A 27,556-nucleotide genomic window follows, 5' to 3' on the forward strand; every position below is an offset into this window, starting at 1 on the left:
ATTACCGATTAATTAGGCTTAATACATCTTGCAGTTTCTGTCAGAATCTATAATTTATTTTGTTATTAGACTACTTTTAATACTTTAAATATGTGTCCTATATTAGATGCGATAACCGAACCTATTTTTTTTCTAGCTAAACATGGTCTAACCAGACTGATCCAAAGATACACGGAGTATTTTTAACGGAGCAATAACTGGATGACAGTTTGGACTTAGCACATGTATAATACAATAGTGCTTTAAGGACCTGGACACCGTCAGTATATAAACTCATCCAGAAAATCCACTGTTAGCCATGATTCCCATGAACATGTGGTGCTCCTTTGGTGATGTGGCTCTTCCTTCCACCATCAAAATTTTAACGGGATGAAAAACGGTCGAAAATGATTTTATTCAGAAAATTTTCCATACCAACGAATTATAACTATTTAGTTGCGATTTCAATACAATGCTTACTGAAATTAAAAAATACATATATTTTTTTACATGTAGCTAGAAATAAAAATAGTCGAAAAAAACATTATCACTTTTAAGGAACTACGGAGTATCTCGGTAAGATAAGATGAGAAATTTCCACCACCATTTTGGCTTCTCGTGGTGACAAAACCATTTTGGTTTCGTTTAGTTGATCCAAAAGCGAACTTTTGGTAGAACTAATAAGAAGGGAACTCGACACCTTGTAGCATCAAGAAATGGTCAAAATCCTGACAGCAAGAAAGAGAGCCAGGGGCTCATATCATGGAGCTGATTAGTCAGAAGATGATAAAAATGAGCAGCCGGATGGTGTTCAATCGCCTTCACAGGAAAAAAAAAAAAGCAATCGGTTGTTGCACCCTTCCTGCCAATCCTCCATGGACCATGGTAGTAGAGGCGAGGCCAACTGGCCAAGCACAAGGACACCACATTTTCACCTATGCCAAGTCACCTGCCCGACTCTGTGGTGGTGCTGCTGCCCCCTCTCTTTCAAGCGTTGTACACCTGCCAACTTTCTCAGCGCGTACGAAACATACCCTTGACTGTGAGTAAGAGTACCAGGAGTATATTCGTTCGCCGTAGGAATAACAATTCAAACTTCATGTTTAAATCATGATATGTACTATTTATAAGTATTTTTATATTGTTCAGTATGGATTAAGGTTGAGGAAAAATATTATGGTGTTTCAGGATTATGATGTTTTTTAATGGATAAAGAATAAATGTTGGTAAAAGGATATGTATGAATTTTGAATAAGAAGTGATTGACAAAACAAATAGTTTCTCCGGAAAAAAATATTTATCGTTTAGGATAATATTTGGTCAAACTTCTAAAATTCCGACAAACAATTTTTTGTTAAAATATATTTACAAAATCTAATCAGTTCATGACACTATGGCATTACTTTTCCAGAAAAAAATTACATGTATTGTTTGTTTTGTATTTAAACTAAACATTTACGAAAATATTGATGGTCAAAATAATAAAAAGTTAACTAAATTTTGTCGTAAATGATAATTTTTTTTATCCAATGAAGATATATAATATTATAAATATTTATATTTTGAGAGATAGGGTAGGGGTGGACAAAAAGCTCGTGGCTCGTTAACTCGCTCGACTCGTGACAAACTCGGCTCGGCTCGACTCAGCTCGTTTCATTTTTCTAACGAGCTGAGCTAGCATTTTAGCTCTTTAGAGATAATGAGCTAGCTTGAGCTAGCTCGTGAGCTACTCGCAAGCCTAACGGGCTAGACCAAAGACACAAGATTCACCGGCGTTCATTGATTTCACCCTAGAATACATGTATTATGTACTTCATAGGTTCATCATGTAATTTGTTGGTTCAATTTTTAATATTTAAATACAATTTCATATGATTTGCATATTTGAAATAAAAATTTGCTTATATAACCTATAAAAAATTATTTAGATTAACTTTTTATGCATGGCTCACGAGCCTAATGAGCCGAGCCGAGTTGGGTTTTTAGCTTGTTACGATAACGAGATAACGAGTCGAGCCAGCTCGTTATCTTAATGAGCTAGACTAAGCTAATCCAGCTCGTTATCCAGCCTTAGACGACGGTAGTTGATTGTGAGCTCTGACCTCCTTCGAGTCTGTGAGCCCCTCCAATGGCAGGTACCAACACAGCTGGACTGGAGATCCGCAACACAGCTGAGTTCAAGAAAGTCTGTGTGCAGTGTACTTGTTGGTGTGGCTTTCTTCTGCATCCTCATCCATCTGATGTCCAAGGCAATCAATGCACAGTCACCAATAGCTACAGAACAAAACCAAAGAAATGCCCATCCATTGATTTCATTCCACCCCATGTCCACTCCTGTCATCACAGTACATATGTACAGAGGATGGTGACAGAGAAAAAGTACACGGAGAAGAAGAACCGGAGCAAGGAATCAATCAACAACGCAATCGGAGGGAAGGATCAAGAACGCAATCGCACACCTCACATCTTCGAATGGAAAAGAAAAGAAAAGAAAAATCCTCTTTGTTGTTGTGTGGAATTTGTGTACAGAAATGTTTGGTGGTGATGGATAGACGGATCAATGGCACCTAATCGGAGCTGTCGCCGGGCACAGGGAAGGCGGCGGAGGCGGCGTGCGGGTTGCAGTCGTCGGAGAAGAAGTCGTTCTGCTCGAGCAGGGAGCGGAGCCCCGGGTCCTCCTTGCCGTTGGCGCTAGGGTTCGCCTCCAGCCGGCACTCCTCGTCCGGGCAGTGGCAGACGCAGCACCACGCCGCCGCGGGAGCCCTCGCGGCGGCGGCGGCGGTGGCTGCGCCCGGATCGTCCTCGCCGCCTCCGCGGTCATCGCCGGGTCTCTCCCTCCGGCTCCTGCCCCTGCTCCCCCCGATCCCCTCAACCACCGCTCCGTTGCCCCAGCAGGCCCCCGCCGCGGGCAGCCGCTCCCGGATCGCCCTCGCGACCCCCTCCCGCGGCCGCTGGTTCTTGCGCCTCCCCTGCTTCCTGCTACCGCCTCCGCCTCCGCCCTCCTCCTCCGCTCTCCTACCGGAGGACGACGACGCGGCCGACCCGGAGGTCGACGGCTGCGCCGCTGGCTGCCTCCGCCGCCGAACCACCCCTCCCCCTCCCTCTCCCTCTCCATCCACTCCCCCATTGGTTCTCCCCTCCCGCATACATGCAACCGCCAAGAAAAGCCCCGCTCCCCCACGGCGGCGGCGGCGGCAACAGCGCCGCGGAGGCGGTTGACGGCGGTTCCGATCAGCGGCGACGTGGTGGCGCGGGGATGGGAGGAGAGGGGGGGGGGGGGGGGGAGGGAGGAGGTGTGATGCGATGCGCAAAATCTAAAAAAAAAATTGCCGAATCGGAGCGGCATTATTGGGGGGCCCGCCGCGCACAGCTCGAATACGTTGTCGCCTTGGGCATTTCTCCCTCTCTCGCTCGCTCGCTCGCTTTCGTTACAAGTGGAAGCTTTGTTTAATTTACAGCACAACAAGAGAAGTGCCTCGTCAAAATAATAAAATGTGAAACGAACTAAATCCGTACTTTATCACTTTCTCATGGAACTAATGGAGGGAATTCACATTCGTAAAAAGGGTAGATTTGATTGATTGCTTAACGTGGGTGATGATCTACGGTTTGGGCAAAATAGTGTCGCCTTCGGTGCTTCCACGATATATTCTTAGTTGTGGTCAAAGTGACTTGTAACTAGGCACCGTATCTGGTGCAAACCAAGTTTGCCGTGTAACCTTGCAAACTTTCAATGTAGACCATAGGATGCTCATCCGATGGCTAGAGACAGAGGTGGATTACTTTTGCACTTAACCGCCCGTACTCATCTCCTCATCTCTGCTAATCTGCTTTTTTATGCAAATCCCCCCTAATCACAGTGTTCGTCCGCCCACCCTCCCCGCGTCGTTTTGTTTCTACAGCACACGTGATTCACCACCGCCTGCTAGTGACTTGCCGGTGCCCCTTCGCCGTGCCGCCGCCGCCATGTCGCAAACCCTCCCATTGTGAGGTCACGGTGCAGAACGCACCGTTGCCGCCATGGAGTCCGGCACGTGTGATGTTTCAGATTCCAACGAGACAGACCCTGTGCAGTACCAGCGGGCGCTGTGAACTATGAACTGTGGAAGTGTACTTGCTGGAAGTCAAAATCCATGCTGGTTTCAGTTCATCTATCATCCGAATGCATGAAGTTGGGCATATATTCAGTTCGACAGATTGACACAGAAAACAGCTGGTAGTTCATTCAGGCTATTATTTAGTTACACACCCATAGGTTCCACCGTCACCACAAGAAAAAAAAAAGTTTTTATGGTCCCACTTGATTGAATCTCATTATCAAATGACAGAACACAATTCCATTACAAATTTGCAGTCACTCAAAATCAGCACATCAGTGTCAATCCCAGAACACAATTCCATTGCATATTTTAGCGGTGACAGCGGGAGCCGCAACTCAGCGGGCTAGCGACCGCGTCAAGCCGGTTAGACGGGGATGCGGCCGTGGCGGCGAGCGGCGCGGCGGGAGGCACAGCTCGGCAGGCCAGCGACTGCGTTGAGTTGGCTAAACGGGGACGTGGCCACGGCCACGAGCGGCGATGGCAGGAGGCGCAGCTCAGTGGGCCAACAACCGCGTCGAGTCGGCTTGGCGGGGCCGCGGCTACGGTGGAGAGCGGCAACGACGAGAGGACGAAGGGAGCGGCAAGGCGGAGGGCGGCGGCCACACAAAGTGAGGGGGGATTTGCATAAAAAACAGATTAACAGAGATGAGTGCGGGCGATTAAGTGCAAAAGTAAACCACCTCTGTCCGTATCCATCGGATGAGCATCCTGTGGTCTTGATTAAAAGTTTGCAAGGTTGCACAACAACCCTGGTTTGCACCAGATACGGCGCCTTGTAACTAACGTTGTGTTTAATAGTTATGAATATGTTTTGTTGTGTTTTTATAAATTTATATAAGTAAATGGTCAAATTCAATAATGAATCGAGAAAAACTTTGTTGCATGGTACATCTGTGTCTATGTTTACTATAAATTTTTTGTTTTTAATAATTAAAACCCACCAAATTCTATTGCACGTTCGCCCAGCCAGCTAGGATCGCTGGGTGTCGATCTGCCAATGGTCAATTTTGTATAAATACTTGATGATACTAATTTGATATGGCTACAAGGTATAAATAGGATGTCTCACAAACTCTGTTTTTCTTCTTCAGGTTGTATGTAGAGTTGGGATCCACACCCAACGGTCTCAAATCAGCTTATTATATTTGCATATTAGGTTAGGCGATCAGCCCAAGCTAACTGGGATGGACAGCTAGAGCAAATTAAGTAAATTAAGGAGTAACAGGCTAACAGCACACCTTATAAAATGAAATGATACCAAACCTAATAACATACTCCTTCCATCCGAATTTATTTTTATAGTTTTCACATATCATACCACAACAATATAAACGAAAAAGACTAGTATGCACTACATTTGTCCTATCACCTTCACACAAGATGTATTTGAGATCCATGTTGGATTATGGATTTTTGCTACTACGCTTTTCAAACTCTTAAACAGTCAGATTTGCATAAAACATTTATATATAAAAAATACTCATATGATATTTCTAAACTAGATTTTTTTATTTTTTACTAGTTAATTCAATTGTTTGTACCCTTAAACAACGATCACAATCAGATGATCCAAAATCCTTGTTAGTTTCGAACAAGGCCAAAGTCTCATAGTTTGGAAGATAAAATTATTTTAGAACAAATAAGATAACAAAAGATAAAATTATTTTAGGACAATAGACTAGCGATCAGTTCTTCTCCTATAAAGTAAAGCATGTAGCAACTCAAGAAGTAATATCAACTACTAACAACATTGCCCCAACTTCATGAACTGCCGAACAAATCGCTAAGAGCATTCATAGTGCACCTACATGGCAAGTTGTTTTAACTTGCCACATCGGCGAACCACTTGTGTAGAGGTGGAGGTGAGAGGGGGTAGAGAAGAGTGGTTTCACTAGGATCCACGGTTCTTCAAGATATATGAATGGCTTTGTCAAAAAAAAAAAGTAGCAAGCCATGGTGCGGATGTACGTTGGAGGACATGTTACCCTACTTTCTCCACCCCCAAGAAACAGGGCGAGAGCAGCCAGGTGAGGATGGAGGAGTGAGAGCAAACATACCTAATCGCAGGCGAGTCGAGAAAGAAGGGATTGATGGTGATGGAAGTTGTGATTGTCGAGCTCCTCTACGTGGCACCATCAAGCTCCATGTCCCCCCACCGAATCCGTGCCACCACATTAATCCAGGCTACCCGAGCTCCGTAGGTGGTCACTCAAGCTCCATAGGTTGTCACTGCATTTCGCCGAGCTCCGCTGCATCACCGCAGGAGGAGGGAGCGGTCTAACTAGATCTTCAAAGAGCCTCATAGCCAAAATTTCTCAAGCAGAGAAGTCATTTCTTTCTCTATCTAATACAAATTCCCACATCAACTTATGCTCCTGGCGTATACGAATGGTTCTTATGCTCTCCATGGGAAGGGGGCTGAACCCATATCCATTACCCAAAACCCGGAGTTAAAAAACTAGGGATATGGGAAGTCATTGAAAAAACATATACGAATTTGCTGGTTAAACCCTTTCTTTAACCCTTGGTATGATACCTCATTTCTCTTTGTTTTGCTAAAAGATACACGTTACGTTGTTCCATTGGTGTTGTGTCTTCTTCTTTGCTTCAAAAAGGTTGATAGGGATGTCAAAAGACATCGACAGGGAAGAGATATCCCTAGCTACCCTTCAGTGAACCATTCAAGGTCAACCTATGCCTCATATCCACGGTTATTATACGATACCTCATATTAAAATACAGATGGAGTACTTGGGTACACCGCCAAGTGCAACGTGTGAGGACTTGCAAGCCTCAGCCGCGGCTCCGACTACATGATCGCGCTCATCGTTTTTCTGGATAAACCAAGTAGGAGCTCTGTCATTTCATTTTGAGGGGAAGAGGCAACAAAAATACAAACATATAGGCTTGAAGGATTTTAACAGTCCTTCTAAACACAAGCAATTACAAGCAGAAAACAAAAGGGGACTACTCTTAGTTACAGATTTCCCCATAGCTTTAAACAAAGTTATAATGTTTTTAGCCATTTGTATCGTTGTAGCATAAGAGTTTTGGAAAACCTGGGCATCTCTTTGGAGCCAAATGCTCTACACCGTATAGATGATAATGCCATCAAAATTCCTCGGATGATCATTTATCAACGTCCTTCTAGACTCGTTTCACTGTTCAAGGAAATCTTGATGTGACTATATATTGCCTCTTCTTTTTGCTTTTGCCTATATTTATAAGTCAAATTTTGAATCTTCAAACTTAGATTTATAGTTGATTTGGAGGTTTTTCTTACTGTATTTTATTTTAGCATTTACTTTTAGATCGTTAAGGATACGCATATATTATTTATAAATTATTTTTTATTTACAGATATATTGTTTGGTATTTTTTTTAGAGAAAAAGCCAAAGGACGGGGGCATTACTTCGTAGCTCATTGTAAAACGCGAAAAACGCCCTCAGACATGAATGTTCACATGCACAAAACCTGTGCAGCCCGCGTGATCTAAAGCATATGTATGGCAAAGCAAAACGGCAAAGCACCGACAAGCCAAATCTGTGGGATGGGCCAACCATGCCAGTGGGTCAACCCAGACCAAGCCCATCCCTATGCAAAAGGAAACAAAAACGCAAACATTGAAGACGATTTATAAAGATGGATTTTCAATCGTCTTTCTGATATATCACTTAACTACTACCCCGTTTTATATTACTTTTTAGCCCTGACTAAATTCATCAATGATAAATATATATAATTTACATATATATATGTCTAGATTTATTAGTATCCATATGAATCTAGGCAAGACTAAAAAGTCTTACATTATGAAACGGAGTGATAATTATTAAAACCAATAAAAATATAATATTAATTAATACAAAATATATCACTCTACTTCAAATTCAACTTTTGTAAGCTGTAAAAAACAAATTAAACTCAAACCATTGTACACACATTCCCAATTATGTTGTTATTTTTTTATAACTTAAAGCTAGCGGTCATATTTGAATTTGACTGTTTGTAGAGTGATATATTTAATACTCACTCCATCCTTAAATGTTTGACGCCATTGACCTTTTTATATACGTTTGACCATTCGTTTTATTTAAATTTTTTTGTAAAATATGTAAAGTTATATATATGCATAAAAGTATGCTTAACAATAAATAAAATGATATACAAATAATTAGTAATGATGTAAATTTTTTGAATAAGACGAATAATTAAACATGCATTAAAAAGTCAACGGCGTCAAAACATTTAGGAACAAAGGTATTTATCTTGTCAAGTGAAGTGATGAAATATTCTGCTCGGTTAAATTTTCTCCGTTCGGCATCTATCCAGAGCAAGAGGCGCTCGCTTTCGCTCCCTTCCCGCGCGCGGCAGCTCCCTCCCGCGCTCCACCTTCCTCTTGCACCCCTATATACGCGAGCTCCTGGGAAACCCTCCCCTAATCGCCCCTCCCCTGCCCCTGTGAGATTCCGCCACCAAGCCCTCCCGCCACCGCCGCCAACGCGAGCAGTCTTGCAGCCGCCGCCGACATCGAACCCTACTGCCCCCCAACACTCCTCCGCCGTCGATGTAGAGAATGTTCAGGCCACCCCGTGCCAGGTCAATGGCGGATGGGGATACCGGCGTGTGGTCTGGATCTAGCAATATCCCGGTCACCGACGAGTTGGAGGAATCGCAGCGTTGCACAGGTGACATCCTCGATGCATTTCTCTATAATTTATTTATTTCAGAGTTTGTATGTGCCATGGTTTAGTTCAGGGTGTTTGTGATCTATAGCCAATCAATTTTTTGATTGCAGTGTGAAAACAGAGACAATTTAAGTTCAGTTAATTTGTGATCTATTTTCAGTGTGAAAACAGAGACAGATTAGTTCAGTTAGTTTGTGATCTATACCCATGATTGCGGTGTGAAGACACAGATAATTTAGTTCAGTTAATGTTTGTGCCATGATTTCAAATTGACATTTCAGTATGTTTGTGATCTATAGCCAATCAATTTTGTGATCTATAGCCAATCAATTTTGTGAAATGCAAACTGAACAAAATTGATTTGCTGCTATAACCAATCAATTTTGTGATCTTTATTAAGTTCAGACTGCACAATATAATGTCATATTAGCATTGCTAGCTCATCAAGACTGAAGAAGAAAATTCATACTACATGTTCCACATCTGTATTATGTGGTAAAATTCTTATTGTAGCTACTACTATTTATGCTGTTATTACTGACATGAATGTTTCATTGTGAGAAACATTGTAGGCTATCACTATAATAACCTTTTTTTGTTCCATATTTGATTTCTATCTCATGCAGTTTGTTATCTATAGCCAAAATAATGTTCCATATTTGATTTCTGTTATATGTGGTACATCACCAGGGTATTTTACTGACCTCCTAGCGAATGGTGTTGAGCAATCTCAAATTTCCAACGCTATCAATGCAACCACCAATGAAGTTCCTGCAATAGGGAAGATTTTTCAGGGTAGAGGACCTGCATTCAGTACAGAGGAGGATATCCTTCTTGTGTCAGCTTGGCTGAATGTGGGCATGGATCCTATTATCGGAGTTGATCAATCACATGGCACAATGTGGGCACGAATTCATGAATATTTCCATGCAAACAAAGAGATCGAGTCAACGCGTAGTGAAAGCTCATTACTGAATCGTTGGTCAGCTATACAACATGATGTGAATGTGATCTGTGGATGTCTGTCTAGGATAGAATGTAGGCAAAGGAGTGGAACCAGAGAAACTGACAAGGTACTTACATTATTTTAGTGGTCTATTCATTTCACACATTGTCCACTTATTGTTATTTATGTTTTCTAACATGCAGATGGCAGAGGCATGTGCATTGTTCAAAGCTGAAGACAAAAAAACATAGGAAGTTTCCTGTGATGCATTGCTGGAATATCTTAAAGGACAAGCCCAAGTGGATGGACAGGCGGAAGGAAATTGCCACTGCCAAAAAACTAGCAACAAGAAACAGAAGACATCAGCAAATTCAAGTCCTGCATCACTTCAACCTGCTGCCCCAGCTGATGGTGTTTGTGATGCTCAACCATCAGGAAGACCAGCTGGAAAGAAGAAGGAAAAACAGAAGCTAAGGCATGGTAGAACCATTGAAGCGGTGGACTATCTAATGGAAAGAAGCTAATATTGAGAGGGAGGGAGTTGAAGAAAGAAGAGAGGTGCCAGAAAGCCTTTACTCTGCAGGAAGAATGGATCAAATTAGAAAGAGAAAAGTTTGAGTTCAAGAAGAAAGAAGCTGAGAAGGCCGAGAAGGAGGAAGAGGAGAGAACTCTTGGTTTGGATTTGAATACATTGAACTACCATCAGCAGCAATATTATGAATGGCAGCAGAAGGAGATTCTTGCTCGACGTTGCAATATCTAGATGTGTCTACTTACTATTGTAGTTCAAGTCTTATTTGCTACCGGGTTCAGTTATCAAGCTATTTAGTTCAGTTTAGTTCAGGTTCACTTATCAAACTATTTAAGTTCAGTCTTGTAATATGAAGTGCGGATCACTTTATCAATTTTAATTCACTGTTAGTTGCTGATTTGGTGCTGGAATAAGCTACTGAATGTGCTGATCACGCATCGACGATTTCTGGACGGTAGCGATTTCTGGACGGTGGTTTGTTTATTGTTAATCACCGTGGGCCCACAAGTGACGATGTGGAATAGATTCAAATATACAAAGTCCTGATTTCGGATAGCCTATTGGATTATCCACCTGTTTACAAACCTTTATCTCCATACTAGATAAATTTACATATAGATATTGCTATTTATTTATCTAACATAGCTCGGCCCAATAACATATCTCATCGTCTCGTCTGTGACAATTAATGGGCCGGTACTACTAGATCAACAGTTCACAAGAAACGCGCGCCACGAGCCCACGACGCACCACACGAAACAGGCGATCGTCACAGCCATGGGGATCTGTGGCGGCGCGGTAGACGACGACGACGGACGTTTGGACGGCTGGTCCAAAGACTCGAACACTAGCCTCGACCGTTCGATGTCATAGATCATGTGCGTGCCCGTCTGGATGAGGTTGCCGAGGAGCGTCAGCCCGCCGGCGTCCTGCGACGACGGCAGTATCGTCAGGCACTCCAGCCCGGTAGCCATGTCCTGGTAGAGGTAGTTCCGCGGCTGCAGCTCCATGACCGCGCCGTCCCAGAAGACGAGCGCCATGGCGGGCAACTCGACGCTGGCCAGGTACTGGCTCCTGTAGCACAGGTCGAGGCCGAGCGCGGAGGCGCCGTCCACCGTCTCGGGCCCAACCGCACTCATCACCTCCCGCTTCACGAGCTCGTACGTGCCTTTCTCAAGTATGGTGACGGGGACGGAGGTGCTGAGGTAAGCGACGAGGGGTGCTCCACCCGAGCCCGACCCGCTCGACGTACGCGTGCTGCTCACCACGTTGCCGCCGACTCGTACGCCGGAGAGCCCGACGAGGTAGAGGTTGCCGTACGCACCGTCGTTGTAGCGGAAAAACTGGGTGTGCCGGGGATCGCTGGTCCGCGGGACGGCGTACTCGCCGAAGAGGATGAAGCTCCCGTTGCCGCCGGCCCCGTCGTCGTCGTCTTCGGGGGCGAAGTAGTAGGAGAACCGCGTGAGTCGCAGCTGCGTGACGAGGGAGAGTCTCCATCTGTTCAGGCCGATCACGCCGTAGTTCGCCGCCGGCTCGAGGCCGCAGCCGAACTTCAGATTCTCGATCGTGCTGTCGCCCAGCGTGAACACCTGGGCGCCCAGGTTTCCGCTCGTCACCAGGCCGCCGGCACCACCGTACCTGCAGGTGTAGGTGCATGCGCTATCACCACCCGACGGGCAGCGCTGCTGGAGGGTTCCCCGGCAAGCGGAGCTTCCGCATGCGTAGAGCCCCCCGGGCAGCGTCCTGAAGACGCCGGCTTTGTCGCTGGCAGGAGGGCGGGTTGCCGGGACGGCACACCTCGCACGGCACCCACACGAGCTCGCTGGTGACGTCGAACGCGCCGGAGACGTACTGCGGGGGCGTTCCGACGCCGACGGTGATGAGGTAGGTTCCCGCGGTGGTGGCCGGGGCCTGGCTCGGGCTGCTCTCGCTGCCGTCGCCCCCGCTGGGGATGGCGTCGGCGGCGAGGCCGGCAAATTCCGTGGCATGGTCCTTGAAAATGTCCCGGATCTGCTTATTTGCCTTTGGGCTTAGCTTGAACCGTGGGATGAGGCCGGACGAAACAATTTCCGGCGTAAGGATGAGGAGTAGGGAGGCAATGGCAATGGCAGCGGCAACAGAAGGGATTCGGTCTGCCATTGGAGGCAGCCTGGTTGCTTCACTGCTATCCTTCTGTGAGAAGGGGAACAAAGCTGGAACGTTCTCTGACAGGTTAATTGCGAAAACTAGAGATTCTTTGTAGGATGCGTGTGATTAGGTTGTTCTAAATTTATAGCCCCGAACAAATGAAAACTCACCTTATTTAAAACAATTGAAGGCTTTGTAGGTTCTACTAAAAGTCCCTATGTTAATCTTTAAGAGAATCTTCTTTAATTTCCTCGCGTCACAATAATTTTGAATAGTAGGAATGCTTTGAGTCGTCCAACACAAGTAGGGGTGAAAGAGCATTTTTTCCATCCTTGAGAAGAGGGGTGAAAGAGCATTTTTCTCATCCTTGAAAAGATACCATGAGGTATCACTGCTTATATAGAAAGTAGTGATACCTCATGGTACCTTCTCAAGGATGGGAAATTGCTCGGGGTGAAAACATGATGGGTATTACCCGCCAAACCGAATTAATCTAGGATAAATTTAGGCCATCAAATCAGGTATCGGAAAGATAATTCGGATTTTGGAGCTAGGTCTGGGTTTTTTTAATACAAATATGGGTTTAGAAATACGGTGCCCCATGGATACGGATTACCTCACAAGAAAATGGATCTACCCGTTTAAATATCCGAATGTGATCCTGATATCATATCCCATAGAAATCCATGTTGCATTTGCGGACTATTACAGCCTGATAACAAAAGAAAGCATTATTCTAAATGTTTCATACACATTTACATTAGAATTTATTTATCGATCTTGTTCATATATACTAATGATTTAATATAACGAATTAATTATACTATCCTACTAGCTTGTTATTGTTAGTTGTTACTTCCATGTTACAGTTGTATTTGGGATTTATGAAATAGTTGAATGGCTATCCGGTTGCTTTGATTTGATATCCAAATAAGTATTTGTAATCAATATCGTTCATATTCGTTTTGGTACGCGCCGTTCTGTATTTGTGCTCAACACTATTCAAGTTTGTATTTGTATTTGTAATATCCATATTTGACTAGATCCTAAAAGAAAAATATGGGTTAGGATATGAAAAAGGTGCTATCGGTATCCAATTTGGTTTCAACCTTAACTTCAAGGTCCTCCTCCCCTTCCCTCGGAGTGGTGCTGAGGGAGCCTTCCCTGTTGCCAACAATCGCCCATGGCTATCGGTCCACTGCTACACTCGTCATTCCTCTAAGCCAGAGAACACCCCCACCATCCCGCTCACCATCGCCCCAACGAAACCAATCTTAAAAACTACAAGTTTTGAAACATATTTAAGGTTATAAATTAGTGTATTCCCTTGCCCCCCACAAAAAGTCTATGGAGTGATGTATCAAAGAAATCTAATCTTGCAAGACAATGCAAAAACTAAAACTTTTCAAATCTACTAGTATCCAATATATAATAAAGGACCATTGAATTTCCTCTTGATTGTTTCTAAGTTGTTTGAAGACAACTGAAAAAAATTATTCCCTCCATATGAAATATATGGCGTTGGTAGAACTAACAATGCCAAATAAATAAAATGGGAGGGAGTATAAAATTTCGAATAAAAACAAAACATTCGAAATTTTATAAATACATGTACCTAGATGACACATTAGTTCAAATTGAAGAGTGGCCATGAATTTTAGTTTGCTAAAATAAGGGCATTAGCATAGAGTACATATTTTATACACTCATTTGTAAGGGAGCAAGGGTGGTAGTGAATGTTGAATATGACCCATCAACTTCCTACCTTTTTGGAAAGAGCAATTTTATTATTCTTGAGGAGATATCATAAGGTACCACTGTTGTAAAATTTGATACCTCTTGATATCTTAGATACTAGAATGTACTAAATTTTACATAGAAAAGAGCGATACCTCCTCGAGGATGGAAAAATACTCTTTTGGAAATAGTAAAAGGTGACGACATAAAACCCATAAGACAACCATCACACTTATTCTCTACTTTTGTGAAAAGAAAAAGAAAAGACACGGTAGACCTAAATGGCATACACATAAGTAACAAATATATGATAATAATGAGTTAATAATAAATTTCTTTGATTAAAATTATGTTGCAGCATTCCAAGATAACATGCCTTAGAAAATGACCTGTGTTTCGTGACGAAGCACTACGGAAGGCTGATGCATTGACCTCGTGTAGTTTCCGGTCTAGACGTACTGACCGGTTAGGAGGACTGAGTCGGGTATAATTATTTTCGTTCCAACTGGGGACACCACGCCAATTGGGGTTGTAAATATCCCGGTACCTGAGACTTGCAACTAGATGAGAGAGAAGAGGGCGTAGTTATGTACTAACTCTATTTCATAACTTTTTTTAACGTTTGATTATTCGTCTTATTTAATATAAAAAATAACAAGTCATGCTTAAAGTTCCTTTATAATAAAGTAAGTCACAAGCAAAATAAATACTATTTTCATAATTTTTTGAATAAAATAAATGGTAAAACATTATAAGCAAAAAGTCAAACATCTTATATTTATATTATGTAAACGGAAGGAGTAGCTTTGAGCAGCTAAAGCTAGTTATCACCGATCAGTACTGAGGCTGAAACATTCAAACGATACCCCCTCCCTTTTAATACGTAAGGTCGTTAATTTTTACATATGTTTAATTATTTATTTCTTTAAAAATTTTATATAAATTTATAAAATGTAAGTTATAATTAAAATATATTTAAGTAATAAATCCAATCATAATAAAATAAATAATAATTATATAATTTTTTAATAAGATGAATGGTCAAACGTGTAAAATGATTAATGGTGTCATTAATTAACATAAATGCTTAACTATGACAGTTATATCTTTCGTCCTAGCTGAGATTACACGCGGTATTGTTCTCGGAGATAATAAGATGAAATGATCAAGTACTGTTAGGTTCTTTCATACCAATATGTCATTGTGTCAATTGGGATGCCAATTAATTAGCAGGACAGGTTCAAAAGGTCACCAATCCTCTTCAGCAACATGGTAGAAGACTAAACCATTGACCACACGTAACTTGGGTCTAGCTAAACAGCGGAGACTAGCTCATCGACCTTAGATATCTTCGGGTTAGGTTGATGGTACTATGAATATATCACCTCAACTGGAGCAATTAAGGCGACGGGGGCATCAACTTTAAAAGATAGTGTGAGATACCTGTACTAGGAATATCCGAAGACCATATAAGTATGTACAGTCAAAAAGGTATCGAATAGAAGGGAGTTTGTATATATATGATGTCGGCTAGTAGTTTGGGGCGTGCCGGATTACATGACGTGTACTCCAGACCCGAGCCGTAACCGAATTGGGATATATCTTAATCTTGTTAGATTAGGACTCTATCATATCTGTAACCCCACCCCCACTATATAAGGGGGTACGGAGCGCCCCTTTGAGGGCACGGAGATTCATCTACGCAATATAATCGCCAAGCAGGAGTAAAGTATTATCTCGCCACGCCGAGAGCCTGATCCGGGTAAATCGTCTCCTTCTTCTTCATCATAACCATTGAGTTCCGAGCCTAATAGCCACCCTATAAGTTTATTGCCGACACCAACTGTCTACAGGATGGATCCTGCCCCATCTCTACACTTTTTTTGATTATAAGCCAAGATTTAAATTTTTAATCTTAATTTAGAGTTAATTTTGGAGTTTTTTCAATTAGGATCCTACTGCTCAATGACAGGTAGGCCCCACAAACCACACTAGGTTTTTTCACCACAGGGTTACAAGAGAAGACTAAGCAAATCCAGACGTAGAAAACCTAATCCTTACCATATATCTAGCTCAATATCCACTTTTACATCTTCCTCTATAATTTAGGACCATCTTCCTATACAAATATGTAAAATACATGGGTATATGTATACCTGGTACCCTCAACAGCCTCCGGAGTCCTACGTAACCACACAAATCACCTATGTAGGTTCCCGATCATCGAGAATATCTCCTGAGTGCATTCTTCTCCAAGACTTTAGATGTTGTGGAGGGCTCCGAAGAAAATAAAAAAATTAGTTGCATCGAATAGATGCATCTATTAAGTGTAGCCCCCGACTCTATGCTTAAATGAGAATAATTTAAACATAGAGTCGAACAAAGGTTATAAATAAATAAAAACTTAGGTGCATCAAGTACATGCATCTAATAGGTGTAGCCCCCAACTCTATGGTTAAATGAGAAACAAATAAACATAGAGTCTAATAAGGGCTATAACCTGGTATATCCTCGGAATACTGAGTAATCCTGACTCGAGTGACACTCTGCCAAGTGCTCAGAAACCCGAGTGGTTCTAGCCCAGGTGGCTCTCTCCTGAGCGCAAACAACCCGAGTGATTTAATAGATGCAAATCACATCATAGTATCTCACACGTATAATCAAAGGCTATCTTGCTCGAGGATACATAATGCTAAAAAGCATAATCCAAAGATTAACCTAGTGATTATAATCCCGACTAGCCCAAGCCCACTCAAATCTAGCACATACTTAATAGTATTTGTGTGCCTAGGATATGTCCATCCAACATCTACCCAAGCCCACTCAAATCTAGCACATACTTAATAGTATTTGTATGCCTAGGATATGTCCATCCAATATCTGCATTTTCAAAAGAAAATCAGTTGGCGACTCTTTTTAAGGGCATACCATTGGTACCATAATTGGGCAAATTATGATTATCATGTTTTCGTTATGGCAAACCATAAAAAATACAATGTTTTTCTAGGCATGGTATAAACTGCGCAATTACCGTACAAGAGCAATGGCTCGCTATCCCAAAAAGGGATGCATTTACACCTAGTCAAAGTGGACCGCACTAGTAAGCACATTTTTAAGTTCATGAAGTTTCCGTGGAGTATACTATCTAGTTCAAATTTCTGTGTAGGAGAAAAGCTCACAACCATGAATCCCTTTTACACACATCCCGATCTAGACCAGAGTCACCGCTTAGCGGTGATGATGACGACTGATATAAGGACAAGGTCACTACTTGACGGTGATATTGGCGGCCGATGTGAGAAGACGATGTTCCCACTCAATAGTGGCGAATGATGTGACTGGGACAAAAGCACCACTTGTTACTAGCGAAGGCTGTTGCCGTGGTGATGAGGTCACTAAAAGTGCATCTAGCCCCTAAATAAAGTTTTGGATGATTAATGACAATGCTAGCTAAGCATGTGTGCGCTAATGAGCTGTGATTGCAGAGAAATTTAAAGGATCAATTCGATTGAAGGATTACTTGATAAAACTTAGAGCATGTGTGACCCGAAGCGATGGCTCTATAAAGACGAAGGCGCTCGAAGGCGTATTTTATTTTTCTTTTCGAGTCGTAGGAACTCCGTACTATTAAGAGGGGTCACCAGAAGCTAAGCATGCATCCAAGAGTGGTTAGGGTTGAGTCGAAGTCGAGCGGAGGCTCGCTGCTGTTTTTCGCAAGCAGCAGGGACCGGACGGTCCGGACTTCTGTCCGGACAGTCCGGTGACAGGACGGTCCGGACCTTGGTTCGGCCCCTGCTCGGAGTGAATGTGTTAAGTGTCAGCCGGAAGGTCCGGCCCCCTAGCCGGACAGTCCGGTTAGGTTTCTTTTCCAACGGCTATATGACGTCTGCCATAAAAGGGGCTCTTGAGATCTAGCCGTTGGAGAGGCTTTCTGTTCGAGTTTTCTGGTTGCTAGGGCAAGTTTAGCCCCTCTCAAGCCTCCCCACTAACCCAATACACCTCCTAGAGAGATTAATCGTTGAATCATGTCTTAGAGAGAGTGTTAAGGTTAGTGAGTGATAGAGTGTTCATTCTCGGGCGTTGATGGATGCATGTGGAGTCAAGGTGGCCTATTACTCTTGGAGATTGATCTCCTAGACGGATAGGCGTCGCCCGCGAGCCTCCGATTCGTGTGGATCGCCCAGGAGCAAGTTGTGAAGGTTGGTGCCTAACCTCCGCAAGGGAATATGTAAGATTGATAGTGGATTCTTGTGCTTTCTCATAGAAGGCTGCAGGGTAGAGTGAATCACAATCTAGGGCTGGGCAAGCCGCCTTGATCTTGACCTTGGTGGTCGATCGAAGGGGTTGCTAGTCCCTAGGTGTGAATTCGGAGACCCGTGTTGGCCTTATGAGAGTAAGCCAAGAGAGGGAAAGGATCGAGAGAGATCCCGCTCGCAGGAGCGCCTCAACGGAGAGTAGGATCGAAAGATCCGAACTACGGAATAAATCTCTCGTGTCTTTGTTCTTATGATTTCGTGTTTTGTTTGTTCCTGCAATCTTTCTGCTGTTTTATTCCACACACAATCACATCACGTTCCCAGGAACATCACCGAAAAGGTAGACTGTCAAGTCTGCATTTTTCACTGACCGGACGGTCTGGTATTCTAACTAGGACGGTCCGGCCAGAGTTCTCGGCCCAACCTGAGAGTGCCAACCGAACGGTCTAGCCGTAGGCCCGGACGGTCCGGCCTCTGTACTGACCGCTGCGATTTGAAAGAATTTTCAGGACACCTATTCACCCCCCCTCTAGGCTCTCTCTGGGACTTCAGTCACCACTCGGTGGCAACAATGGATGCGGTGAAGGTCGACGGTGATGACATGATGAGGTCATCACCTAGTTAATGGCGATGATGGATGTGGCCGACGTGTTGATGAGATCACCACTCGATAGTGCCAATTTTAGTGATGATGGTGGACGTGGTCGACTGGTGATGAGATCACCAACCAATGACAACGGTGAATATGACCAGCGTAGTGATGAGATCACCACCAGGCGATGACGATGGATGTAGTCGGTGTGGTGATGAGATCACCAGCCAACGGTGATGGTGGACATATCTAGCATGTTGTCAAGAGCACCACTTGACAGTGACGGAGGATGTGGTCCAGGGATGGCAACGGGGCCCCGATATCCGATACCCGACGAGTATTTGCTCCATTAGGGGATGGGTATGTGATCGTCTCTCTTCCCGCGGGTATCAAAATAGGCAAGAATCCATCTCCAACGGGTATGGCGGGTATGGAGACGTTCTATACATACATGTCCTCGTTACCCATCGGGTAACCCATTTATTTTAGCAGTTATAGCAAAATAGGCCCAAATATGCCATCAACTATTTTGGCCCAGCCCAAATCACAAATTGCCAAGCATTGAAACCCTAGGACCTGCCGATGCTCACACGCCGTACTCGCGAGTCACACCGCAGCCGCCGCACTCGCCCGCACACGCGGTCGCCGTCGCCCCACTCGGCGTCGTGTGGTCACACATGCTGCAGCCGCACCACCTCGCCCAGCTCTGCATCGAGGGCGTGGACCAGTCGAGGTCGCCTTCTCCGACCCCTGCGTCGTGAGGTGCAAGCACCATTGCCTCTTCCCCGCCTTCTCCCCGTACAAGAGGATGCTGCTAGAGCTCCTGCCCTTCACGACAAGGCAGAGCTAGTTGCAAAACTAAAAAATTTCCCCACACTGCACCGGAGGAGCGCTCGAGGCAGCTTCCTGATTTGGAGAGTTCAAGGTATCTCCTTCCCTCCTGATCTAGATGCTTCTTCACCCACTAATCTTTGCACGATCAAGTTTCTTCGCTTGGTGTTGCGCTGTGGATTCATGGTTTTCTTGATTCTCGGTCTCCCTCTCGTGCAATTTCCATGCCCGCCACCTGCTCGACAAAACGCCTGCGCATGCGGGGAGTGCTGGGGAATTGGGTACCCATCGGGTTAATTTTACCTGGTTGGGGACGAGGACAAGGCGAAATCTGTACCCACGAGCGCAAACGAGGATGGGTGTGGGACAATTATATATACTCAGGGATGATAACGTTCTTCCAATACCCGACGGGTATATACCCGTTGCCATCCCTAATGTGGTCGGCGTGATGACGAGATCATCACTTGGCGATGAAGGTGGATGTGTCGGCGAGATGACAAGATCACCACTCGGCAATAACAATCTTGACGACGAAGGTGGACATGGTTGCTATGGTGATGAGATCATCACTCGATGGAGAATGTGGATGTGGCCAACATGGTCACGAGATCATCACTCAGCGGTCACAGTCTCAGCAGCGAAGGTGGACGTGGCTGACGTGGTCATGAGATCACCACAAGGTGACAAAATCTCAGTGACGAAGGTGGACATTGCCAGCGTAGTGATGGGATCACCACTCAGCGGCGAACATCTCAGTGGCAATGGAAGTTGACAGGCTGATGTGGGGATGGGATCACCACTCGATGGCGACCATCTTGGCGGTGAAGGTGGATGCGACCAGCGCGTTGACGAGATCACCACTCAACGACGAAGGTGGACGTGGTCGACATAGTAATGGAATCATCACTCGACCAGCCATCTCGACGACGATGGAGTATGCGACATAGTAATAAATGAGACCTTTATTTATGTCGGATATTATTATTAGTGTCAGATATTATATACAACCGGTACAAATAAGTGGTAATTTGCTTCGGTTACTTTTTTTACGAGCGGGATGTCTTAGAGCAAACCCAACGGCTCATCCAAATTTTATCATTCATATAGTCATTTGAATGACTATCCAAAATAGATTCTCTATTCATATCATGCATCACTCTAACAAAACATCTATATTGCATTATCTATTTATATTTTATTAATATTTTACAAACACCTCCTCTCATGTTAATATTGATCTCTCCTCTTGTGATTGAATGTTGAGATATAGATGGAGGAAAGAGAACATCCATATTTGGAGTTTCTCTTTTAAATATAGATCATGTTCTATTTTTGGATGATAGGATAGATGATATGCTAGAACCTTTTTTTCTTCACAACATCTATATTGAGGAGAATATATGATAAGATAGATGATCCGCTGGATTTACTCTTAGAGGGTTGGTGCTATTAGTATCGGATTTCGAGGGAATCGGGACAAATAGCCCAACAGATTTTATTCTTTCTGAGGTAATGGAGGCTTGAATAGTCCAAATATCAAACAAATTGTTCTTAACAACACTAGGGAGAAGTGGCGACAACGGCTACGGCTACTGAATGAGATCATTCAGACATAGTTGTTGTTTTTCCTGGATTATTCTTAATTTTTCTTCGTCTTTTATCTACCTGCTTTTCAAATTACTAAAGGTGTGCTTTTTATAAAAAGTTCTATATCAAAATTTATCACCTTACATTTCTAAAATATATTTTTAACTTTATAATAACTAATTTTATTATTTACACTATTAAATAACTATCATAAAATTAGATAATCTTTTATATTAGATCTCAACTGAAAAAATAACACAATTTTCTCTCTCACACGTAGGTGGTTTGTGTATCAACAACATATAACCAAGTGGGAGATTAGAGCATCTCCAAGAGATGTCCAAAATTAGAGTCTTAAAATTTATGTATTAGAAACATCCCAAAAACTATTAGGCTAAAGTATGACCCAATTCTCTAAGAGTTGTCTAAAACTAGAGTCCTAAAAACTTTAAATTTTGTCACATCATCAATGTGGGCCATTTTCAACTAATTCTTGACTATAACTATCAATGTTGCTAATGCATTGAACGGACTAGATCAATTATCAATAGATTCAAACTGCATATCCTTACTCTATGTATGGTCAAGTTAATGATCACAACTACATATTCTTCAACGCAGCAAAGCTACATATTACATATTCTTAAACAATACAACAGATTCTACCCATACCTTCTGTCACACTGGTTGAATTAGATGCATTGGTGTCCGGAGCAATGGCAACGGCGGCTAATGCTGCGATGGATTCACTTTCCGCGTGCTTGACCATTTTAGGAATGCACGAGATTGCCCCAAATATTGGAAATAGTTGAGGTGATATTAGGAATACCTAAATTTTAGGTATAGATTTAGATACCTGTTGGAGAAGTATTTTTTTAATCTATTCCCTAAATTTTTGTTTTTAGGATATATTTTGAAAATCTCTTGGAGATGCTCTTACTAACACAGTAAGCGCACCAAGCCTATCAGTAAAAACACAAATACTTCATACGTCTTTTATTTAACATCCTTTATTTTAGTTTTATGTTTTATCATTTATCTGATTAAAAACTTTATATAATTATTAGTTATTCTATTATAATTTAATTTATTATTGTATAAACTTTGAGCATGACTAATAGTTTTGCATATTTAGATAAAAAAGCTTTAAATAAAATTCACATTCAAACTTAGACCACGAGCGAACAGCGTCAAACAAAATATAACGAAGAGAGTATCATCTGGAGCTAAGTTAATCACTCCTTGTTGATCTTTGATAGTAGACTCCTTGTTACGTTTGTATACGATAATTGTACAACATATGGCTTATGAGCCAATCTAATCATCTCCTCGGCTCCTCGCCCCAATTCCCTGTTTGTAAAGGAAAAAAAAACAGAGAAGAAACTAGAGACACACCGACCAACAAACAGGGGAGCAGCACATCTTTGGATTTCAATACGGTACCGCAGTACCCGCACTGAACAGTAACACAAAGTGCACGCCGCACGATTTGCTCTAAGATTCGTGCATATCTCACGCTCACGCCGCACGATTTGCTCTAAGATTCGTGCATATCTCACGCTCACGTGAACAGTCTAGCTCTACATGGAAGGTAGCGATGGCAATTTGGGTACGGCTACCGGGTACCTGCCGGGCACCTGATCCAGTGGGGACGGGTACGGGTATAATTTTTACCCACGGGTAGTACCCGTACCCGATCCGAATTAATACGGATATGGACACGGGTATTTTTTCTCACCCGTGGGTAACTCGTTGGGTACTCGAACGTAGCCCACATATTGAATTTTGACCTTATTGAGAAAATTCCTTATATGCCACTTAAAGTTCACCAGTTTTCTTATATGCCATTGGAAGTTCTCTATTTTCTTCTGTGCCACTGCCTCAACTTTTTGTATACTCTTATGCCACTCCCATCACTTTACCATGAAACAAACGTTTACCCCACACTGGAAATACCAGACTGCCTTTTGTTTGCTAATATTTGTGCAATATGGTTGTTAATGAAATACTTATGCATTATTCGTACAATATAAGAGTATGTATCAAACTGCCAAAATACTAAATTAACATCAATTAACTAACAGATATATTAACTGAGCAATTTTACAGTCCTTGAGTAGGTACTAGAAGGTACCAAAATTTTAGTGTAAAATTTGGTACTTCCTAGTACCTAGGTAAAATTGCTCATATTAACTGGTTCTTAATTGAATCCAAATTTAACATCGAGTGCAATGTATACTACATTGTCACTGCCAAATAGCATCCAACGCACCATCCACCATGTATCAAGGCATTACTTACCATTTTAGTTCCAATATACTAAATAGTGCACTAAATAATCTCTAAATTTAAACAGTAAGCTTCTTTTTGCTTCTTGTCCCTATTGTTGGACCGTGGTGACACCGAGTATATGCCATTTCCCTTGGTCTGAGCTTGAGGTGTGACATTGCCATCTCCACTAGGATTTGTTTTGCTGGTAAAAGGCAGTCCGGTCTTTCATGTGTGGGCAAACGGTTGTTTCACGGCAAAGTGACGAGAGTGACATAAGAGTACACGAAAAGTTGAAGCAGTGGCATAGAAGGAAATAGAGAACTTTCAATGGCATATAAGAAAACCAGTGAACTTTGAGTGGCATATAAGTAATTTTCTCAACCTTATTATGTTAGTCATGTAATAATATTTGTGATATACTTCCTTTTAGCTAAAAAGTTTGATGTGACCTATGTTATTGATATGGGATACAATATTAAATGGTTGAATCTGAACATCAGATAATGTACTATGCGCTATTATTATTGCTATGATTGATTTGTTGTATTTGTTGTAATATTTTATTATGAGCAATATGTTGTATTGGTTGAACTTTTTATGTGTGATGCAATATTGTATCATGAGCGGTATGTTTAATTTGTTGTATATGTTGAAATGATTATTTTGATGTGATTTTGATATGTTAAATGATAGACCCGACGGATACCCGATACCTGCCCGGTACCGGATGGGATAGGTATGGGTATCATATTTTATTCGCGGGTACGGGTATGAGTAGAAAACTCTACCCGCAACCTTCGAGTTGACGGACAGTAATTGCTCTACCCGCATCAAATCCGACCTGTTGTCATCCCTAACCGCAGTGCATATGATGCGATTACTTTAGGATTTGTGCACGTGCTCTCTCCTAAAATTTTCACAAATAAATTTTTGTATTACATTGTCCAAAGATAAACCAATTTTACGGTGCTAAATTACATGACACCGAGATATAACAGGTCGGTATGCACTTTTAGGACAAGTGCTGGAATACGAAAAAATCACTGCGCTCTCTCTATCTCTCTCTCGCTCCCCTGAGCCCTGACCGACACGGCCACACGGGTGCACGACCCCAACATGATCGGTGCGAAATCACAGCGTGGTCTTGGCTGCCCTCCTGACCAGCACGGCCCAGCACATGATCCGGTACACGAGGAAGAACCCTAGCATGACCCCGACGTTCACCCACCTCATGCCCTCGTCGATCCCTCTCCCCCTCAGCACGTCACCCCCCGTCCTCAGGCACACGCCGGCGCCACCGCCGGCCCACGCCACGCACCTGCCGCTGCTGCTGCCGCCGTACTCGTTGATGAGCAGCAGGTCCAGCGGGTACCTGTACATGGACACGTAGTACATGAATGCCCAGTACCTCGGGATGCTCTCCCTCGGGATGAAGTAGCCGGAGAAGAGGAAGAAGACGCCGAGGGAGATGCAGATGAGGGAGTTGCCGAGGATAAAGTCCGGCGACACGGCGCTGAGGAAGAGCACCAGCGAGCTGGCCATCAGCACGATGAGCCAGACGGCGAGGGCGAAGAAGGCGAAGCACTGGGGCGTGGCGCGGAGCCCCGCGAGGAAGTAGACGGGCGCCGAGAAGAGGAGGGACACGGCGAGGAGGCACGGCGCGAAGACGAGCGCGTTGGCCACCACGTAGGAGGAGAGGCGGTAGGCGCGGCGGGAGGACTCCCGCATCAGGACGCGGCGCTCGTGGAGGAGGATCGGGAGGGCCTCCACGGTGGAGGAGAGGAGGAAGCTGAGGCTGAAGGCGAAGAGGCCGAGGCGGAGCGCCACGCCCTCCGGGTCGGGGCGGAGGCGGAAGTAGACGCTGCCGAGGCCGAGCCCGGCGATCACCGCCTGCGCGGCCCGCGCCGCGAAGAGCTCCCTCGTGCGGTGCATGGTGCGCCAGCAGCGCGCCGTCAGTGCCGCCACCTCCACCGCGCGGCTGCAGCGGTAGCCCTGCTCGGCGGCGTGGAGGGCTAGCTCTCCTCCTCCTCCTCCGTGGCCGTCGCTGCTCTCTTCCTCGTCGTCGACGTCGCCACCATGGTGCCTGCGGTGCTGGATGGCGGCGAGCGGACCGAACTTGGCTTGGTCCGCCTCGAGCTGCTCGGTGACCTCCATGGCGAGCTCCAGCGGGTTGAGCTGCATGGGGATCACGTGGCCCAGCCGCGCGAGCGCGTCCTCCAGCGACTTGAGCGTGCCGAAGTGCGCGACGGCGCCGCGGGAGAGGAGCAGCAGCGAGGAGATGTAGCCGAGCATGCGGTAGCTGGGCTGGTGGATGCTGAGCACCACCACCTGCCGCCGCGCGCGGGCCACGTCGCGCAGCAGCGCCAGCACGTCCATGGCGGACCGGCTGTCCAGCCCGGACGTCGGCTCGTCGAGGAGCAGCACCGGCGGGTCGTGCACGATGTCCACCGCGATGGACACACGCTTCCGCTCCCCGCCGGACACCCCGCGCGCCGCGCCGCCGCAGCCGCCGACGTAGCTGTCCGCCACCTCCAACAGCCGCAGCTCCTGCATCAGCGCGTCCACCCGCTCCCCCCGCTCCCGCGCCGTCACGGCGGCGCGGAGCCGGAACCGCGCCGCGAACAGGATGGTCTCCCGGACGGTGAGCAGCGGGAGGAGGTTGTCGTCCTGCGTCACGAACCCGCACATCCGGCGGAGCTGCGCGCGGGAGGCGACGGCGTGCCCGTTGACGGACACCGTGCCCGGCTTGGCGATCTCGCCGCCGGTGCCGCGGCCGGAGAGGATGCGGAGCAGCGTCGACTTGCCGGCGCCGCTGGGGCCAACGACGGCCAGAATCTGCGAGCTGGAGGCCGTGAACGACACGTTGTTGAGGAGGCCGTGACCGCTGGCGGAGCTGCCCGAGGAACCCAAGAACGAGAGCAGCCCGGCGCCGCCGGAGCCCCGGCAGGAGAGGCTGGACACGGCGAGGGTGCAGCTAGGAGGCGAAGGATGGTAGAAGGAGCACGACGATGGCGACGCGGAGTCCGGCGGCGACGACGAGGACGTCGACGTCGAGAGCAGCGCCGGGTCGAGCTCCGACGACAGGTCCTCCATGGCTAGGCGAGCAGCTATACAAATGCAAGCGAAATTGATCGACACAGAAGCTTAGTTTACTAGCTCGAGATCAACTCGAAACGGACCGTGACGAATATATGCTATTGGGCTAGCTCGCTCACCGTATTGCTCGTCCAAACGTTGTTGCTGGATTCAGCTACAATTAAGCCGACGCACTTTTCTTGAACGTGTAACGCACTTCTCACATGCCCGTCACGACACACCACAGCCAGATCAATTGTTCTTGTTCGTGATGGCACCACGCCTTCTTACTACTGTGACTGTGAGAAAGAAAAAGAAGATTACTTGATGAACTGGCTGGGGAATAAGGTGAGAAAAAAAAAAGCACACATTAGGTGGTGATGGGAGGAACGCTCGTCGAGATACATGGCTAGCTGGTGAGAAATGGAGCAAGTAAATTAATCAGCACTCCAGCAGCATTGGGAAAGAAGAGATGAGCAAAAGGAAAGGGCAAAGCGTTGCTTGGGGCGTTGCGAGCTGTGAGCTACTTGGGACCTAACCGAACCTGTGTGTGTGTATCGCGGGCGGTTGGTTGGACCTAACCGTCGGACAAATCTAACCGTGCTTGCTTGCGTTTCGTGGCGTGTTGTTGGGGTCTGGTTCGTCACTGTTGGTGTTTCGTGATGTATTCAAGCACATCCGGTGGGCAGTTAATTCCTGTATTGGTTTTTTTTTCTTCTTTCAAATGTTGGATTCGCATAATAAATTGGTGGACAGCTTGACCACGTACAGTACGCAATATAAATCTGTGTGTTAATTTGAATGCGATATCAAGGCCAAAAGTATGAACTC

At 44.9% G+C, this 27,556-nt stretch overlaps 2 protein-coding genes and 2 pseudogenes across 2 annotated transcripts; 1 reads left to right on the forward strand and 3 right to left on the reverse strand.

Annotated features, from left to right (window-relative positions):
* Positions 1-1,947: 1,947 nt before the first annotated feature.
* Positions 1,948-3,227, reverse strand: LOC121054476 (ATP-dependent RNA helicase RhlB-like). The gene has a single exon (XM_040524354.1). It carries the CDS (start codon positions 3,123-3,125, stop codon positions 2,547-2,549), a length of 579 nt encoding a protein of 192 aa, XP_040380288.1. The 5' UTR covers positions 3,126-3,227; the 3' UTR covers positions 1,948-2,546.
* A 5,235-nt stretch (positions 3,228-8,462) lies between these two features.
* Positions 8,463-10,633, forward strand: LOC102699688 (annotated as a pseudogene).
* A 320-nt stretch (positions 10,634-10,953) lies between these two features.
* Positions 10,954-12,385, reverse strand: LOC102699962 (annotated as a pseudogene).
* Positions 12,386-24,480: 12,095 nt separating this feature from the next.
* On the reverse strand, positions 24,481-27,159 carry LOC102712083 (ABC transporter G family member 23). The gene is made up of 3 exons (XM_040523844.1): positions 27,095-27,159; positions 26,866-27,024; positions 24,481-26,757 (listed from the first exon to the last, which is right to left on the reverse strand). Exon 3 carries the CDS (start codon positions 26,741-26,743, stop codon positions 24,782-24,784), a length of 1,962 nt encoding a protein of 653 aa, XP_040379778.1. The 5' UTR covers positions 26,744-26,757; positions 26,866-27,024; positions 27,095-27,159; the 3' UTR covers positions 24,481-24,781.
* Between the last annotated feature and the right edge of the window lie 397 nt (positions 27,160-27,556).

Source organism: Oryza brachyantha, chromosome 5, assembly GCF_000231095.2.
Source record: "Oryza brachyantha chromosome 5, ObraRS2, whole genome shotgun sequence".
NCBI classification, from domain to species: Eukaryota; Viridiplantae; Streptophyta; class Magnoliopsida; order Poales; family Poaceae; genus Oryza; species Oryza brachyantha.